Source organism: Bicyclus anynana, chromosome 6, assembly GCF_947172395.1.
Source record: "Bicyclus anynana chromosome 6, ilBicAnyn1.1, whole genome shotgun sequence".
In the NCBI taxonomy this organism is placed as follows: Eukaryota; Metazoa; Arthropoda; class Insecta; order Lepidoptera; family Nymphalidae; genus Bicyclus; species Bicyclus anynana.
In genome coordinates this window covers 8250135-8270811 of record NC_069088.1, presented here as the reverse complement: position 1 = coordinate 8270811, position 20677 = coordinate 8250135, and the positions used below count along the sequence as shown (strand labels likewise).

General features: G+C 35.6%; 2 protein-coding genes across 4 annotated transcripts in view; one reads left to right on the top strand and one right to left on the bottom strand.

Annotated features, from left to right (window-relative positions):
- LOC112049207 (eye-specific diacylglycerol kinase) overlaps window positions 1–20677 on the bottom strand; it is a 226957-nt gene that overhangs the window by 189666 nt on the left and 16614 nt on the right. The window lies entirely within an intron of this gene.
- On the top strand, window positions 8737–12725 carry LOC112049208 (uncharacterized). The gene is made up of 2 exons (XM_024087006.2): window positions 8737–8822; window positions 9101–12725. The coding sequence occupies exon 2, from the start codon at window positions 9102–9104 to the stop codon at window positions 10533–10535; it is 1434 nt and encodes a 477-aa protein (XP_023942774.1). The 5' UTR covers window positions 8737–8822; window position 9101; the 3' UTR covers window positions 10536–12725.

The following is a 20677-nucleotide window of genomic DNA, read 5'->3' as shown; positions in this document are numbered from 1 at the left end:
TCTCTTCACCGTCCCTCGTCTTCATCACCAGACCCTTAATATAGTCACAATCCTTCTAGGTGGAAAGTTCTCATCAATACAAATTTATCAAGTCCAAACACAAGTTAGCTACTGTGAACAGTCGAGGAGTTCTCTTCACTGTCCCTCGTCTTCATCATCAGACCCTTAATACAGTCACAATCCATCTAGGTGGTAAGTTCTCATGAATACAAATTTATCAAGTCCAAACACAAGGTAGCTACTGTGAACCGTCGAGGAGTTCTCTTCACTGTCCCTCGTCTTCATCACCAGACCCTTAATACAGTTACAACCCATATAGGTGGAAAGTACTCATCAATACAAATTAATCAAGCCCAAACAAAAGGTGACTGCTGTAAATCCTTGATGAGTGAGAGATGGCTCCATCATCAGACCAACTCCAAACCTTCATAAAGTTGTAGTGGTTTAAAATACCTTATGGAAACACTAACAAACGTACTAACCGTCTCTACAACTTTCGAAAGTTCCCCTCAATTTCTCCAGGATGCCATCATCAGATCCTGACATTAAAAAAATGGGACCACCCTGGAAGTAAACCCTACAAAACAAAAAAAGAATTTTTAAAATCGGTCTATAATTGACGGAATTATCGCTGGACATACATAAAAAAAAAAAAAAAAAAAAAAAAAAAACATACATACAGCCGAACGTAGAACCTCCTCCTTTTTGGAAGTCGGTTAAAAATAAGTAAAGTATAGGTATTAGAACTATTTAGCCACAAACTTTAGACTATTTAACCACTAACCAACTAAACAACAAACAAAGTTACGAAAAGTTCAGTTCAGGTGGATATCGTATTTCGCGTGGTAACTACAGGTTGTAAACAAAGGAGAGTATTGACCTAGCGACCTATATGCAGTTATTTTACTCACCATTGTGACCAAACGACGTATCCAGTGAAGGGAAATAGACACATATCAGCCAATAGCTGCACAATCGGAAATATTGCTATCACTTAGGACGAGACAAACGGGGCTGGGAATACCTCGCCGCCATTGGTCGAATATTTGTCCATTTATCTTCAGATATATAAGATATGTCTTACCTATTCAATATGTCTTTATTGTAATGATTATTTTATGCTATAGATACATTAAGTGCGTCAAAATCACCGCAAAAAGTGATCCGAATTTAGCGACTCCACGGCGCACACATGCAAAATTTTGTGTTTACTTACATTATAAGTATGGTTATGTAAATATATAGTTTTTACACTTCCTAAACACACAACAATTCCACATTGTATATTTAGGTATTATGTGTTTAAATAACTTTTGTTGTTTAATAAGCGACTACATGACATTAAGACAATTATACACATTTTTTCGCCTCAGTTTTTAGTGCCCTATCTCTAGAATTAAATATCGTTGCTTTAGTCGCATTAAATTTGATATGAGTCAACTACCCTGTTATCGCTGTCACGAAAACTCTGCAACTTAGATCAAGTATGTATGAAACGACAGTCCAACTTTAAGTAGAAAGACCGTCAGAGTTTCATACACATGCCAAGCTTAATGGTAATTAAAATATTAAAGTGTCTGGGTAAATGCAATAAAAGAGATGCCTTTAGAAATTCAAATTGCTTTCCATACATGTCTCACATAGGGTTGCCAACATTTTTTCAAAAATTATAGTATTTTTCAGATTTAGCTACAAAAAACTCTTAAATAAAATATAGTATTTTATAAAATCAACATTTATTTACAAAAAAAAAACAATGTATTCACTCTTGTTGCATTTTTCAAGATTTATTTGTCTGAAATAAGAGTGTCACATTATGCTTTTTAACATTTGATTTTTAATTTTTGAAAATCAAAAGCAATTTTTTTTCTAATTTGTTCGTTTAATGTTTTAAAATCAATAACATAGACAAGTTCGGATAGGCTAGACGCTATTGCATCTATCAAAAACTAATGTTCACAACGTTTTAAAATGAAAACTTTGTTTGTTAGATTTCAGTATTGTTCAAAACATAGTATTTTTGCATACTAAATATTTCGTCAACAGTATGTATAGTATAGTACGCCGACCCGAAATATAGTACTATACCATATATTATAGTACGGATGGCATCCCTACTCACATAACGACTGTCGTTAGCCCCTGTGGAGTGCTTGCATCTGACCTACAATCGTAAAATGTATTAAAAAATAAATCTGTTTTCACAAATTGACGAAAGCCTCCTAATCAAAAAAAATATAAACCTACGGTCGAATTGAGAAACCTCCTCCTTTTTTGAAGTCGGTAATAAAGGAAACTTAAGTGATCATGGATTTAAAACACCTTTATATTTTCTAAGCATTTTTTAAAAATTAGGAGGTTCAAGTTAGGCTGAATATAATATATATTTTTTTAACAAAAACACAGTTTTTGTGTATTGAAAAACTCGGGTAGTTTTTATTGGTAAAACTACAAAGAAATTACATGGGCCGATAAAAGTGAAGTCTTGTTTATTCACAGATTTATTTGTTTGTCCTTTATTTAATTTTTAACATTGTTAACTGCGGGACATAAATTGAGCAACCTGCGGTTAGGGTTCCAGAGTGAGGAACCTTGTCACAATACGCGCCGTCTCAAGAATCACTATTATTATTAGTATTGACGACAATCTGCGAAATTCAGTTTTGTTTTGAGGTCCGACACATCACAGCAAAAAAAGAGGTTAAAATAAAAAAAAATGTTTTAACGTTTTATACATCTGCAATCTGCATACTTAAGTATAAAAAAGTTGAAAAACTAATTTAAATAATTATAATTAGCAACTGACTTGGCGTAATTGCTGTGCCATATAAATTTATTTCATACAAAAATCCTAAGGTGGGTTAAAAATATTGCCCTACCTATTCATAAAACATAATCAAAAAAAGATCGTGAAAATCGATTAAGCTGTTTCGGAGGTGTTTTGTTAAAAACATTTTGGCACGAAGATTTTCTTTAAAACAATTGCTAAGCCCAAACACAGAAAATAACATGTGTAGGTTACACAAGTCAATACTGTAAGCGTAGTGCCGAGTACGTAAGAAAGCAAACAAGTCGTTTACTCGTTTGTAGCGGTCCGTGTTTGCCGAATCATTAGTGCGGTTACGAGCCGGCGCGGGACACTTGGAACCCTGACAGCGGAAAACTCTTGTGACATTCCAATACTGCGCACTCGGCGTTAACAGCGAAATACGGTTCATCACTGGACAAATGTATCTAACCATTAACTACATCTATACTAATATTATAAAGCTGAAGAGTTTGTTTGTTTAATTGAACGCGCTAATCTCATGAACTACTGGTCCGATTTGAAAAATTCTTTCAGTGTTAGATAGCCCATTTATCGAGGAAGGCTATAGGCTATATATTATCCCCGATTTCCTACGGGAACGGGAACCACGCGGTTGAAACCGCGCAGAGTCAGCTAGTTATCACATATAATCTTTTTAACATAAACATGGAACCGACTTCAAAGATGTATTTCAGTTATTTTGATTTTAACACGAAACTGCTATACCGATTTTCATGAATATGAAATGGGATCAATCTAAAAGTATACTCTTTCAAACGAAACGAGAATTTTTAAAATTGGTTTATAAATGACGAAGTTATGGGGTAACAAAAATTTCCAAAAAAAAAAGATATCCGCGTCGAATTGAGACCTCCTCCTTTTTTGAAGTCGGTTAATAAATATAATTAAAGTCAGTTAATAAATATAATTAAAGTATTTGTGATTACAAAACAACTGTCTTTTTCAAGTGCTTAAAGTTATTTACACGATACCAAAACACAAACAAGCTTTTTAAAATTTTCGTCTGTCTTACACGATACTTGTGAAAAACTGATTGTCACGCCTACGAAGAAGCGAGCTTCCGCTAGTAGCTATAATGTTAAAACATGTAAATTTTTACCATTACCTATAGACTAAAACTATCCAACCGTTGTTTCATGAGAAAGGCAGTAATGACAGTCACCGTGGCGCAGTGGTATGCGCGGTGGATTTACAAGACGAAGGTCCTGGGTTCGATCCCCGGCTGGGCCGATTGAGGTTTTCTTAATTGGTCCAGGTCTGGCTGGTTGGGAGGCTTCGGCCGTGGCTAGTTACCACCCTACCGGCAAAGACGTACCGCCAAGTGATTTAGCGTTCCGGTACGATGACGTGTAGAAACCGGAAGGAGTGTGGATTTTAGCCCGCTACCATCTTAGATTGCATCATCACTTAACATCAGGTAAGATTGTAGTCAAGGGCTAACTTGTAAAGAATTTAAAAAAAAATGCGAAGATGGTTTAATAGCAGAATTCCACACGAGTTGCAGGCGTCCGCTAAGCAACGTTCACAAATAGATTAAACATTGGAAACTAATCTGTACAATAAATATAGAAATAGTACTGCAGTAAGCAATCCTGTACAAAGCTTAATAGAGGATATGCCTGTATGTAGCGACGTTCACTTTAAGGATGTAGAAAAACTCTGCCTACCGTAAGGACTCAATACAAACCTATGTTGGACCACAGAGTACCTACATAGACAAGGAATTTTCCAATTTTTACTTACTACTGCACACCCTAGTTAAAAACGTTATGCACGTCAATACCTGTATGTCTACTATACTGCCTCAATGACACGCTTGAAGAGCATATACGCGTAGTGCCATAAGCAGGATTTATAGGCCATGGATTTCAATTACTAATGCCCCGATCGTTAGAGATAACTAGCGAGGAGTGGAAATTCAAGTTCCGGGCCTCTCGCTATGTCACATATCGATTCTCGTTCTACAAGCACTAAATAATGCTTGGAAAACTAAAATATGAGAATAGCGGTAAGCTGAAAATTACAGCGATATTGCAGCTCGAGCCAAAGGCGAGAGTACAGAAGCAGAAGTTGTAATTATCAAAGCGCACGTATGTCATACGACGCTTATAAAATATTTGCGAGGAAACACTAAGATTGTGTGAATGTTTATAAAATAAATAAGATAATAAAATTTCAAAATCAATTAACTATTTTTTATCATTTAACTAGATGAAAATTCATATATTTTTATTAAATTGAGTCTAAACATAAACACACAAAGACGTCTTTAATTTTATTAGAATTCAAATCTAACGATCTTTTAAAGCGATGACGTTATTTCTTCATTCCATTTAGTATCGATTTAGATTCGATTCGAACGGCTTGTTACTTCTACAAAATTACTTTACTAATAGTAAAATCATTTCGTAGCATACTCTTAATTTATATAATACAATTTAAAAAACTGTCATCATCCCGAATATATCACTAGTAAACAAAAATATAACATTATTTTGGATAATATGACAAACTAGTAAAAAGTGTGCAGAGCATTAAACTAAACAAAAGAATATTATCATACATAGCCAGCATTAAAATTCAAGGGCACACTGTTTTATAATCATCTCTGGCAGGAACGGTTGCAGTTATTTTTAACCGACTTCCAAAAAGGAGGAGGTTCTACGTTCGGCTGTATGTATGTTTTTTTTTTTTTTTTTTTTTAATTAGAACACTGCAAGCTCCACAACTGCAGAATAGTTACGATTATACATCGACAATATGAGCACACAATCTTTTTTAGACTTTTCCCATTTATAAAACAACGAAACTCTGCAATTACTATGATGCAACTATAAAATATTTATTTGGTATCTATACTAATATTTTAAAGCTGAAGAGCTTGTTTACTTGAACGTGCTAATCTCAGGAACTACTGGTACGATTTGAAAAATTCTTTCAGTGTTAGATTGCCCATTTATTGAGGAATGCTATAGGTTGTATGTTATCCCCGCGTTTCTACCCGAGCGGAAACCACGCGGGTGTAACAGTGCGGCTTCAGCTAGTACTTAATATAATGAAGAAGTAAAGTTTTAGGGGATATTCTCTGGATCTATAGAACCGATTTTAAAAAAAATATTTTACCAAGCCGCGTTTTAAGAAAGCCGTGTTATTTGTGAGTATTATAGGCTATATTCTATCTCCATCTGTCTACGGAAACGGGAACTACTCGGGTAAAACCGCCGGTCTTTGCAGGTCATTTATGAAATAACCTTTCACCGTTCGTCTTTCTGTTCGTATTATTTGGTGTACTGCGTCCGCCCGTCGTGTTTATTAGCAGGTTATACATTTTAAATAAGTCCGAAGCTATTTCGAAATTCGTGGAATGAAAACAATTTCAGAGTAAACAAGGCAATTTAAATTATGTTTACTTTGTCGGCCATAAATATTTACTGACCTCAAATCTAATTATAAAGAATACAGAGATACAGTCTTCACCTGCTCAACAGAAAATTGTAAAGTACTTGAACCTTTTGATACGAACGTAATAGTCTTTACTAAATTAAGGTGCTCGGGGCATTTTTCATCTCTCTAATGTTCCCTACGTCTTAATGAAATCATTCCTTTCAGACTATAAATGGAGATTCCAAGTGAACAGTATATACCTTTTACTTTTCTGTCCATATTATTTGAAGAAAATGGTTTATTATTCGCAATGGTTGTAATGATAGATTTCCAATTCCAACCCCATTGCATAAAATAAATCATGTTATAGCATCCACTGCTCCAGTGATGTCAGTTTATGTCACAGAATTCTTCCGGAAAGATATTAAGTTTAATATTATGTCATCGTCATCATTAACAACCTATATTCGGCTCACTGTTGAGCACGAGTCGTCTCTCATAATGGGGTTATAGTCTATACGCACGCCGGCCCAATGCGGATTGGCAGACCTGACACACGTAAAGAATTAAGAAAATATTCCTGTATGCAGGTTTCCTCACGATATTTTTCTTCTTATTTATTTCTTAAAATGCACATAACTATAAAGTTGAAGGTGCATTCACTGGTTTTTCATTATGAATCTGGTCCAAGACCCCTGGAGGTAATATCTACTGAACTATCACGGCTAAGGTAATATAGGGTAGTAAGAGTCATTTTATTTTATATATTTATATAATTTTAGCAGAAGCATCAAAAGTGGATTTAAAAAATAAGGAAACCAATGTCGAATAAAGGTTATATATTCACAATATTTGTCAGGACAACTTATTTACCAAATCGAACTGTAACAAAATTAAGACCCTAGAATGGCAGAGAATGACCTTGAGTGGAGTCACACACTTGTGAACGTTGTGTGTAGGGCGCCCTTGACAGTTAACACTTCCCTGTTCCACTCATGTCACTCTACCCGCCTATCACAAGAAACTCATAAAGAATTACACAAAAGAAATGTGGATGGCTCGAACGCCACGAGCATACTGAAGTCGACTGATGGATGCCTTATATCGCAAGACGTTCCCGCCAACCGATCGCTACCCCTTTCTAAATCCCTACTCCTGACGGAAGCAAAAAACGCTACCTAGCGTCGACAAGAGCCGACACGAGAACGAGCGACGTGATATCCGTCTCAGACTACTATTTCCTACAATATAATATCATGAAACTTCAATAATGAAGTAAAGAAAATTACATGAATTTATTTACGTGCTTAATAAAGTAATGGAATGAGAATTACCATGCCTGTATGTTAATGATAACCGTAATATGCTGCGAGTAGAAGAGTAATTACATACTATAGTCTATATTCATAATTAAATAGAAATAACGATGAACGAACGTAATCTAATTCAAAGTAATATTCAATTAAAAATTAATTTATTGCAAATTAACTTTACAAGCACTTTTGGTATGTCAGGTTATGTTTTTATGCTGATAAGTAAATTCGAAAACTTAAAATTTAAGTCACGAGGGTTCCTATTGTGCCTTAGTACTGCTAATACGATGATCTAACTCTTACTTAGTGACTAGTTTCACTAACCCTTATCGACCAAATTGTGTAACTTTAGATTTTGAGTTTAATTCCGGTAGCTCGACAATAGACAGAGACAAGAGCTCTTTATTGGTCTATTGTGGTGCCGGGCTCAAGTTGAGATATTTCATTTTCAATCATATCTGGACCCTCTTCGAGTTTAATTATTATCTAAATACTTTGCATTATCTACTAGAACTGGTAATAATTTAATAAATTTAGAATTTTAGTACAGTAAAAGCTCATTATTCGATGGGGATACGTTCTCTAAATGTGTCGCGAATACAGAAACCGTGAATATGGAATGGTATTTTATTTGAGATTCTATGATGTAGGGTAGGGTGGGGCTTAAAGGTCCGCGGGTTAAAAGGTCCACCTTAAATATTTCAAAAACTAGCGACTTGTCGTTGTTTTGGACGATGCGACCGGAAAGAAGCGAGTGCGGGGGGTATAACCAGTGTTACCAACTCTCGAAAATATTTATCCCTAAAGTTTATGTCAAAAACCCCTAAAATCACATTATTTATTGAGTTGTCCCCCTAAAAAATATAAATTCATAATTTTATACTTATATTGTTAAAAATTTAAAAAAAAAAAGAAGAAATAAATAAATGATAGAAATAATATGCTGTAATTTGTTTCAAAAGTATATTTAATACAGACAAAATATTACGTCTTCATCTAATGATTCAGATTTTGCCGCCTTTTTTGCCTCAGAGAGGTTGTAGAATAATGTATTATTTGTCTTTATAAGTCGCTGGGTCAAGAAAGAAATATAAAAATTATCATCAATTTTAAAATATTAAAGAGTCAAAAAATTACTGAAAATACCCCTAAAAATTAAACTTATTTACCCCCTAAATCTGGGGGGAAAACCCCTAAGTTGGGAACCCTGGGTATAACGCGCCAGCGCCGGCAGTCGGGCGACGCCGCTTATAGGAGATACACGGTTCCGCGCGGCTGCGTGTCATAATTTTAACGTAAGTATTATTTTTCGTTGTTAATCTTTTTGGTCTCTAGCATTGCTATTTAGTTTACGATGTCTGAACATAATTTTAAACCATACGTTATTAAACTGTTTTTTAAAGTTTATTGTTGTTTGTAAGTTTAATTGAACGGTTTTTTTTGTATAACGTCTTTAAATACTAACATGTGGTTGGGGTATAAAGGACCGGGCCTTTTTACCCCACATTATTTGTGTAATATGTTTACATACCTACCTATATGTGTATTATAAAATGTTTCTTATTTGTTTTAGCATGCGAAACTATAAAAGAAAAACAGATCGTGGCACTCAATCCGTGGAATTGATGCAACGTGCAGCACATTTAGTTTTACATGAAAACAAGTCATTAAGAGAGGTATGTCGGAATTTTGAATTAAGTAAAACTTCATTAACAAGATTTATTAAACGAATCAAGGATGATCCTGTAAATTTGAGATTTGGCTATGGTACTCCAAGGCAGATATTTAATACAGAACAAGAAGTCTGTCTTACAGAATACTTGCTCAAACTTGCACAAATTTTTCATGGCATAGGTCCTAAAGAAGTTCGTCGCATGGCTTATGACTGTGCAATCAAATATAAAATAAGCATACCAAACACATGGCACACAAACAAAATGGCTGGTAAAGAATGGATGTCCGCTTTTCTTACAAGAAATACTAGGCTTTCCATTAGAAAACCTGAAGCAACAAGCCTCAGCAGAGCTACGTCATTCAACAAAACTAATGTGCACGACTTTTTCTCAAAATTAGCAGAGGTCATGGATCGATTTAAATTTACAGCTTCTTCTATATGGAATGCAGATGAAACTGGTGTATCAACTGTCACCAAACCATCAAAAATAATTGCTGCAAAAGGAAAGCGAAATGTTGGATCTGTAACATCAGGTGAACGTGGAACTAATATAACTCTATTAGTCGCGGTCTCAGCTACAGGTTCATCCATTCCACCAATGTTTATATTTCCTCGCAAAAAGTTTCAAGACCATTTTATTCGAGATGGCCCTACTGGTTGCATTGGTGCTGGAAATTCTAGCGGCTGGATTACTAATGATGAGTTTTTTATATTCATCCAGCATTTTATTAATAACGTCAGGCCTAATAAAGAATCACCAGTTCTGTTGGTTTTAGACAACCACTCTTCACACTTATCTGTGCCTACACTAGACCTAGCTAAAGAAAATGGTGTGGTGATGCTTTCTTTTCCTCCTCATTGCTCTCACAAATTACAACCACTTGACGTGGCGGTATACGGACCTTTTAAAAGATATGTGTCTTCAGCTCAAGATGCATGGATGCGGAATAATGCTGGGAAGACAATGACGATATATGATATCCCTGGAATCGTTCGCACTGCTTTACCTTTAGCTTTGACACAAAATAACATAATGAGTGGATTTGAAAAAACTGGCATATTTCCCTACAACGAAAATAAGTTTGACGACGCTGATTTTGCACCAAGCTATGTCACGGATCGTCCTATGGGAAATGACGAAAGTGAGCCACAGCCATCAACATCTTCAGCTTATTTTCCACCACTATTGTCAAACACACAACCTTCAACATCATCGGATTCGCTACCACCAACATCGCCTGACATTGGTGAAACATTGATCAATCCTCAGGGAAACTTTTCTCCCGAAGCCGTAAGACCGCTACCGAAAGCTGGCCCACGAAGTCAGCTATAAACAGAAAACGACGCAGAACTGCTATACTAACAGATACACCTGAAAAAGAAAACCTTCGAAAAGAACAAGAAGATGCAAATAAAAAAAAAACCAAAGGTGTAAATAAGAAAACGAAAGAAAATAAAAAAGTACAGCAAGTAAAAAAAACAATTTTGCAAGACGTTCATAGTAATTCCAGCTCTGATGATGAATATTTTTGTCTGATTTGCTGCGAGAACTATAGTGATAGCGTTCCAGGCGAAGGTTGGATACAATGTAATCTTTGTAAAAATTGGGCTCATGAAAAATGTATTTCAAATAGTAGTTGTATTTACTTTGTTTGTAATAATTGTGATTCTGGAAACGATGAGTCTGATTAAGATTAAGTAGCTATAACTACCAAAGAAATATTTAAACTCTAGAAGTTAAAGGAGAATTACTTTATGTTTTATTTTTTTAACAATATAATTTATGTTTACTTTTGTTTTTAGAAGAGTTTAAAATTATGTTTAGTGTTACCTAAAATTTTAAAGTTCTGTCTGCTTTTTTTAACTGTGTTGTTCAATAAGACTGATTAATTATTAATTACACTGTTAAGATAGTTAGAAATTATTGATAAAACTTTGTTTTTTAAAAAAGATTTTGTTACTTGATTAAAATTATTATTATAGGATTTCATTAAGAGAAATATTTTGTTTTGTAATAGTTGCTACCGTACTTTTTTGTTTTTGAGTTTCGAATAAAAATATACTTTTAATTTGCATCGGATCGTAGTCGTTATTATTTCATAAGACTCTTTCAATTAAGAAAATGAGATATTGGACCTTTTTACCCCTTGACTGTCCCTTTTTACCCCTACTATGGGGTAAAAAGGAACAGACGGCGAGGTCTAGAAAAACAGTAAAAAAACACATTTCTATAGCTACGAATCAACCGGGAATTGGCCTAAACATAGTTCGATAATTGTTCGTTTGATATGTGTTATGTGTTGGGATATAAGTGGTTTGGTTTTTCCAGTATGATTAAAAATTGTGAAAATGGACCCTACGTTCTTGGGTGACAAGCTAAAAAACAAATATATAAAAAAAACAATTAATTGAAGGTATTGATTAACTATTATCTTCAATCTTAGACAATGTTTTGAAGAATTTTGAAATTTTTTTCTCGCTTGACATTTTTTAAAACCTTTTTTATTCAGAGTGATTTTAAGCAGTGATATTCTTAAACCATCCAATCGCAATTTCGGCAATAGAATTTGCAAGTTAAAGTTTAAATTTGCAGATTTTACGTCAGTTTCGTCAGTCAGATCCTCGAATAACGAAAAATTTTGCCACGAATATAGGAATTGGGACGCAATTTTTTAATCCGCGAATAGTGAAAACGCGATTATGGAGTTTTTACTGTACCATCACATTTATTTTGTGGTTACAGTATTTCCACTAAACTTTAGTTACGTAGTTCTCATGTAATTAGACATGGTAGGTACTTTATATTGTAAATATTTACTTCGCCTATTTACCATAACTCCAAAACTTATTAACAGTACGTATTTAAAAACATTCTTTTGTTATTGTGTCTAAAAGTGCATTTAACTTATCTGTTATTCTAGATACAGGTAAGTATTCTAAGTACTTTAAATCTAGAGCGATAATAATCTGTGCAGTTCTGTGCAATGAAATAACTATAAATATATACTTCTTGTCAAAAAAATCGATACAGTCCGCCTGAACAGTGACTGAACTTGTGGACTATTTCGATTTTTTGATGAGAAGTATATAATATTATGACTTTTGATGTTTTATGTCCCTTTCAGCTTGAGCTAAGTGCGAGAATGGAACCCAGGACTGGATCATATTTTAGTCCGAACGAACTGTTATTGAAGCGTTAAAAGTGGCTGCTGTGGAAATATTTTCAATACCACTGTGGAAATGCGAAGAAATTTCAAATACAGGCGAACTTTGCGTTAGCTCTTTGACTGACACTTGAATTTCCATTTGCAATCCGAATGTTATATAGGAATGTAGCATTTTAGGGGCTCACGCTACGTTTGACTCCTTTTTCATAGACTACAAAATTCGCTTTTTTTATCTCGGAGAACAAGGGAGATTTATTGAGGTGTACATAAATATGGAGGAAACAATGGAATGTTTTACATTGTAAGAGTTAAACGCAGAGAAAGTTATTTTTTTGAAATAAAGTGGATGAGAAAGACTTAATTGTTATTTTTTTACGCTGAATTGAAATAATTAGTATAAAATACAAAGTTGAATATAATAAAAATACTGACATCTAAATTATGCTAAATATTCTTGCCTTGCCTCGGTGGCTAGATTTTGGATTGTCGTTTTTTTGCATTTCAGTTTTAAATATCAGCTTATTGTTAATTTCTTACTATTTTTTTTCATCCACTTGTATTTCTTGTCTCGTATTTGGTTAAAATACGAGATAAGAAATACAAGTGGATAAGAAAAAAATATTATATAATGAGCCGTGATAGCCCATATGACCTCTGCCTCCGATTCCGGAGGGTGTGGGTTCGAATCCGGTCCGGGGCATGCACCTCCTACTTTTCAGTTGTGTGCGTTTTTAAAAAAATAAATATCACGTGTCTCAATCGGTGAAGGAAAACATCGTGAGGAAACCTGCATACCAGGGAATTATCTTAAATCTCGGCGTGTGTGAAGTCTGCTAATCCGCATTGGGCCAGCGTGGTGAACTATTGGCCTAACCCCTCTCATTCTGATAGGAGACTCGAGCTCAGCAGTGAGGGTTGATGACGACGATTTTAACCAAATTGGTACTAAATCCTACAACTGTATAAAAACTTTATACATTCTTGTGATAAAAAATCTTTATATTCTACTTTACAGAATTACAATTAAATCTATTCTTTTGCCTTTACTCTACAATGACACGAAGTAGGTACTTTCATTAATGATGATAAGTAAACCTAAAGATATGAAGTAGAGATAAATAGCCAACACACGATATATCGCCCCATGGTACCCTAGTGAGTTGAGACGACAAAAGGTACGAAAATGCATTGTCCACGGGTTGGGAACATCTCAAGCTATTCGGAACCTTTAGAAAATGTCAATGGAAAACCGAGTAAAGCTCGTTGCTTCTATTTACGATGTGATTGGAGTATTGAGGGAAACTTTGTGTGAAATTAACTATAAACCTGGGTCGAAACTTAGTAAGCAAGTCAGGCACCAAGACCACAGGACATAATTATAATTTGGGTTGCTTCCTTTTTGTTTTCTTTTATCATTTATTTTTTTGTTTAGGCTCGTAATTTTGTATCTTTTCATTCTTTATGTACTAATATAAAATACCCGATAAACGTTGTTTCGGTTGTAGGTGTATTTGTAGACGATGCTATACCAAATAGGCTTTTACAAATTAAATGGGACCTCCTGAAGTATATTATTACTAACAATAAAAGAATTTTGAATATTGGTTAACAAATAACGATGTTATGTTTAAACAAACATTTAAAAAGCATACGCGTTGCATTTAGAACCTCCTCCTTTTTTTGAAATTGGTTAAATTGGTTATGAAAAATATGTGTTAGCCGATTCTCAGACCTTTTGCAAACAAAATTTCCTCCGTTCTGGAGGCAATTTTATATATCGTTTAGAGATCGTTTTGTTGTTTGTTATCTTAGCAGTCGCGAAACTAAATTATACTCAGTAATTAATAATGCGGGGATCTTATTTTCTAAATAAACGCGTAGGGCTGTGTATTATTGTTTATTTAATATTCAGTTTCTCTTAATGAAGACTAAATATTGACTTCAAACAAGCTTCGTGATTAGATAAACAAAGATTCTCTTACGCCGATATCTTTGAGATACGCACAATAGAAACCATAAGACTTTCTTAGTGCAACCTGTAGGTAATTACATACAACCATAGCAAGATTTTTTGCTTATGTAAGTAGGTACCGTAGGCTCGTTGATGGGACCCCAGCGGCGTCACCTGGGCGATACTTCTGTGCTTGTCCAAAACGTTTTGGATAAGCACAGAAGTATCATTTGATGAGGCCCGAAGGCAGAAGCAGAAGAAATGAGCAGAATAATTCTCTAAGCTTCTCTCCGTTAAGTGTCAACAGGAGATTTCCCCCACGTCACCAAAATAATAAAGGCGGTGCAAGGGCAGAATTGCACCAAAATCGCCTCGTTGATTAATTAGTTAGCTTATGCAAAATTGGATCATGAGTCTTGGGTATTCTAGGTAGTACCTAGAATATTCAAAACTCAAACGGACTTAAGTTTGGTTGGCTGCGTTTGTTCTGGGCTCTTCTCGGACCAAGGCGCGTGTGGAACCCTCGCAACTTGAATTTTCAGTTTTCGACTAATTATCACGATTATGTAATAACATTACCATAAACTTAAAACGTGCTTGTAAACTAATAATTGAATTAAATTAATTTTGATTGTAACTTTGATAAAAGAATGTCTTTCTAATTTCACACTGATCGTATTAATATTTCTGGGATTGTTATTTGTTTCTGTGGTTTACGTACGGACATAAAAATAAATATTACGCGTCGTAATCGTAATAGCCGCTGTTCACAAACTGGTACGAGCTGTGTCGAGTGTTTACTGCGGGGCGTCGGAACGATGTCTTACTGTACCTATATACCAAGTATACTAGTCTATGTCTTCGAACACTGTGTGTTGCCAGTAATGACCTACGGATCCGAGACTTGATAGCTAACTAGCCTTATTAGAAGACTCAATGCTTGGAGTTTCACTGCGTGATAGAATCAGAAATGAGGAGATCCGAGATGAACCAAAGTCACTAACATAGCTCAGCGAGTCGTGAAGCTGAAGGGGCAATGGGCAGGGTACCAAGGTACTGGAATACACTACGTACACTAAGTGGACCGAGGAAATCAAGCAGGTTTCAGGGAGCAGCTGGATGCTGGCGGCTCGAGACCGTTGTGCTTGGAGGTCCGTGCAAGAGGCTTATCTATGTCCAGCAGTGGACGTCCATCGGCTGATAATGATGATGATAGTGATGAGTATACCAGCGGACGCCCCACGGTTTCACCCGCGTAGTTTCCGTTTCCATAATCCCATTTACCTCTAAAGAATATTAATACTTAACTATTAGACGCCCCACGGTTTTACCAGCGTGAGCGTGAGTGAGAATAAAGGTATGGCCTAGCACACTCACAAATAATGTGGGGTTTCTAGTGGTAAAATAATTTTTAAAATTAGTTTAGTAGATGCAGAGATTAACCCGTACAATACTACAAACTTTACCTCTATAACAAGTAGGTAATATTAATATTGATAAATATTAAATCACATTTTCAATTTGTTATTTATACTAATATTATAAAGCTGAAGAGTTTATTTGTTTGTTTGATTGGACGCGCTAATCTCAGGAACTACTGGACTGATTTGAAAAATTCTTTCAGTGTTAGATAGCCCATTTATCGAGGAAGGCTATAGGCTATATATTATCCCCGTATTCCTACAGAAACGGGAACCACGCGGCGCCAGCTAGTATAGCATAAATCGGAAACATATACAAATATCATGTTTATTAATCATTTGGAAAACCGTTATGACCTTTTTTTTATTGTTGAAGCTGTTTTTATTGAATCAAAATTTCGAGTGAAATAACAACGACCAGTCTACGTTCCGTTCGAAATGAAATAACTTACTTTCTAACAACACTTTCCTAACTTTGAAGGATTACGGTCACCAACGACTTTACACGAGTGGAGCTGAATTTATATATTCACCCTTGTTGTCCCTTCGGAAGTGCCAAATTTTATATATGAAACCTTATGTTTATTATTATTCTCAACTCTTGAGGGTCCGTACTGCAATTTGCAAAGTTTTGTATCCGTAGACTGAACATTTTACTGCGAATTTTCAGGCACTCAAGACGATTACGGCCACTCTTATATTCGAAAGGTTTATTTAAAGTATAATACTGTGATATGGGTTGATACCTGTCACTCTAACTGTATATTTCTTTCATCATCATCATCATTATCAACCCATATTCAGCTCACTGCTGAGCTTGAGTCTCCTCTCGGAATGAGAAGGGTTAGGCCAATAGTCCACCACAATGGCTAAATGCGGATTGGCAGAGTTCACACACGCAGAGAATTAAGAAAATTCACTGGTATGCAGGTTTCCTCACGATGTTTTTTCCTTTACCGTTTGAGACACGTTATATTTAATATTTATTTCTTTCACTTTTTATTTTACAAGTCAGCCCTTGTCTACAATCTCACCTGATGGTAAGTGATGACGTAATCTAAGATGACGCTACCTAATTAGGAAGAGGATAATAGTCCACACCCTTATCGGTTTCTACACGACATCGTACCGGAACGCTAAAGAGCTTGGCGGTACGTCTTTCCGGGTAGGGTGGTAAATAGCCACAACTAAGGCCTCCCACCAGCAATAAACCAGCTTTTAAATATGATTATTTTATCTTATGTATAGTTAGATCGATCGAAAGATCTGAGTGATCACATGATTTAGAAAATGGAAAATTTATTACGAGTTTACGAAGTTTTAGCATCGATACCAGCTAGGTAAAATATTACTTTTATTGGAATTATTATTTATGTGGAATATAGAAAACACTTAAGTAATAAGTGTACAGAGTTTCTACCCCTTTATTTCACTGCATATTCAATAAACTCTTTTTAACAAGAAAATTGAACCGACTTCAATCACACAAGTAAGCTAAAATCACACAAATAATTTAAAAAGCGAAAAATAACATCGTATGTGCTACCTTCTGATCACTTTGAAGGCGGTGCCAAGCCAGTGACGTATTCAATTTTTCGTTTTCGTAATTTCGTTAAGTTATTTCAATTATTTTGCAAAAAACGAACTTTTAAAATTGGTTAAAAAATTACGAAGTCATGCGGTAACAGACATAAAAAAAAAACATACGCGTCGAATTGAGGACCTCCTTCTTTTTTTTGAAGTAGGTTATGTCCACAGCCTGTTGGAGGGACATCAAGATCTTGCCGCCTGCATCCAGCGAATCCCTGCGACTTGCTTGATGTCAGTCCAACTGGTAGGGGTCGACCACCACTGCGCTTTCTAGTGCGGAGTCGCCATTTCATCACCTTGGAACTCCAACGTCCATCGGCTCTTCGAACTTACTGCCCCGCCCATTGTCACTTCAGCTTCGCGACTCGTTGAACTATGTCGGTTACTTTGGTTCCTCCTCATTTTATGTACAACATGCGCCACACGAATTTTTTGGCTTTTCTTATAACACTAAAAACTGTTAAAAAGCCAATTTGTCTTTCTTTCTAACTTTTGCAATAGATAAAGCTTTTTAGGAATCGCATACAGACCGCAATCCATCTTGCAACTTCACTTAGTCCCCGGAATAAATCAGCAGGGAAACATACAGTACGAATACCCAATGATTCTTTTATAATATAGATATGTTTGTGTTTACAAAAGTCATCCGAATTAGCTACTCCACTGAGCGCACACATGCACAAATTTGTGTTTACATTTTATATTTATGTATAGGTACTTATAGTTTTTACACTTCTTGAACACACAGCTCGACATTGTAGACAATATTTCATTATCATAATCATCATATCAGCCGATGGACGTCCACAGCTGGACATAGGCCTCTTGCATGGACCTCCAAGCACAACGGCTGTCTGCAACCCGCTTGATGTCTTCGGTCCACCTAGTGGGGGGTCGACCAACCATTTCAGTACCTCGGGACCCTAACGTCCATCGGCTCTTCGAACTATGTGGCCTGCCCATTACCGCTTCAGCTTCGCGACTCGTAGAGCTATGTCAGTGACTTTGGTTCGTCTGCGGATTTCCTCATTTCTTATTCGATCACGCAGAGAAACCCCGCTCCATCGCCCGCTGAGTGACTCTGAGCCTTCTAATAAGGCCCATAGTTAGCAACAATAGACAATATCTAGATAAGTATTATTTGTTAAATAACTTTCGTCATTTACAATGAAATTAACACAATTAGCCATTTATGTCCGCCTCAGTTTTGACGCGCTAGTGACATATCTGATAGTATAACATCTTTGTCAATACCTATACAATTCCAGTAGCATATGTACGTAGCCATGGCGCCCTGTGAAGACGTATGTGAAATTGTTAAGGCATTATTTTTAGAACGGGCTGCACTCAGCTGGGCGAGCTCGGTTAACGTCGGATTGAATCATAAAGCAATATTGACGTCAGCTCTCTGCCTCTTTGTCTATACACTTTCATCTGGACGCGCCACGCCATTATAAATACATGCTATGGACTGGAATAATGGACTTTGGTATGAGTTACGTGATTGCCAGTTCATTTTTCAAATTGTTACACTGTAACATAATCTATACTAATATTATAAATGCGATAGACATTCTGTATGTCTGTCTGGTACCTTTTCACGGCTAAACGGCTATACCGATCAATGTGAAGTTTTGTGTAATAGTAAATGGGATCTTGGAGTAAAATAAAATAAAAATATGAAGGAAGTGCAATAGGGATTGAAAGTTTGTACGGAAAATCCTTAATTCTTAAGATACAGTTTTTAAAAAATGTTCATAAATCATAAAAAATATGAAATATATTGTGATTAAAGAATTTTAAAAATTCAACTAAAGTGGTGGAATAGGGGTTGAAAGTTTACATTGATTTTCATACGGACGAAATCGCGGGCGTCCGCTAGTTTATGATAAATATACTATTTGGTATCATACGTAATTAAAATGGAACTTATGTAGGTATAGGTACTAATCGGACTGGAGTTATTTTAATTTAAATATATCTAATTAATGCTTCATAAATGCTAATTTGTACTACGAGTACTATTACAAATGCGTTACTTAACGAATCATCATAAAACGCGTAAAATTTATCATCATCACAAAAAGGTACAGAAAAATTATAAAAAATGTACAGGAAAATGATTACGTTTCGTGGACTATCTGAATGACCATAACTGATTTAACAACACTTTGGTGACAAAAACAGAGAAGAAGAAGCCGTATACATAATTAAACTAAAGGAATGGGGACAGTATTACTGAGATTTTAAAAGAGTAAGTTTTTATTCAGCTTTTTCGGCTGATGCTACTGAAACGCTTATAATACGCTTTTAAAATGAAAACATTGCGCCTCGATGTCATGCGGAGCAAGCCGAAAGCATTCCCGTGTTCTTGTTAACTGCTTTAGTACGTAGTTGCTTATGTGTGTTTGTGATGCACACCAAGCTGTTGAGTACAGCGAGCTTTTTGGAAGCTAATCACCATAAAAGTATAAAATAGCCTGACGTTTTAAAAGTACTTGTATAGTCATCATCATCATCATCATTATCAACCCATATTCGGCTCACTGCTGAGCTCGACTCTCCTCTCTGAATGAGAGGGGTTAGGCCAATAATCCACCACGCTGGCCCAATGCGGATTGGCAGACTTCACACACGCAGATAATTAAGAAAATTCTCTGGTATGCAGGTTTCCTCACGATGTTTTTCCTTCACCGTTTAAGACACGTGATATTTAATTTCTTAAAATGCACACAATTGAAAAGTTGGAGGTGCGTGCCCCGGACTGGATTCAAACCCAGACCCTCCGGAATCGGAGGCATGGTCATATCCACTGGGCTATCAAGAAGCTACGGCTCTTGTATACTTGAAAAAATGAATTTTGACTTGCTTACTTAGCTTTCACTTCTAAATCATAACGATATTTGACTGTTAGAAACGTTAACACCAATTATGCTTATTATTCATCGATTCCAGATTTTTTATTCGTCAATTATTATGTTCTATGTAATTAAAGTCGCAGTACTAACAACATTGTCCACGCTGTCTGTGACGAAAGTGGGGAAAAACTGATGTACCTCCATTATAATAAAATATAAATCGGAAAAAGTCAAGCCGCCCGGGGTTTTCATCGACAAGGCTATCTAATCCCTTGGATATATAAATATATGGAATATATCTCTTTTATTGATCTACAAAAATCGGACGATGACAGATATCATATATTTTAAGGTTGTATATATATTATTTTACATATATTATCTTCAAACAAAAACGTTCAAAAAATGATCACGGATGAAGACGATGCACCTAATCGCAAAAATGCGTAATGCGTACCCATCATAACCTATTTAACGTTATCCAATAG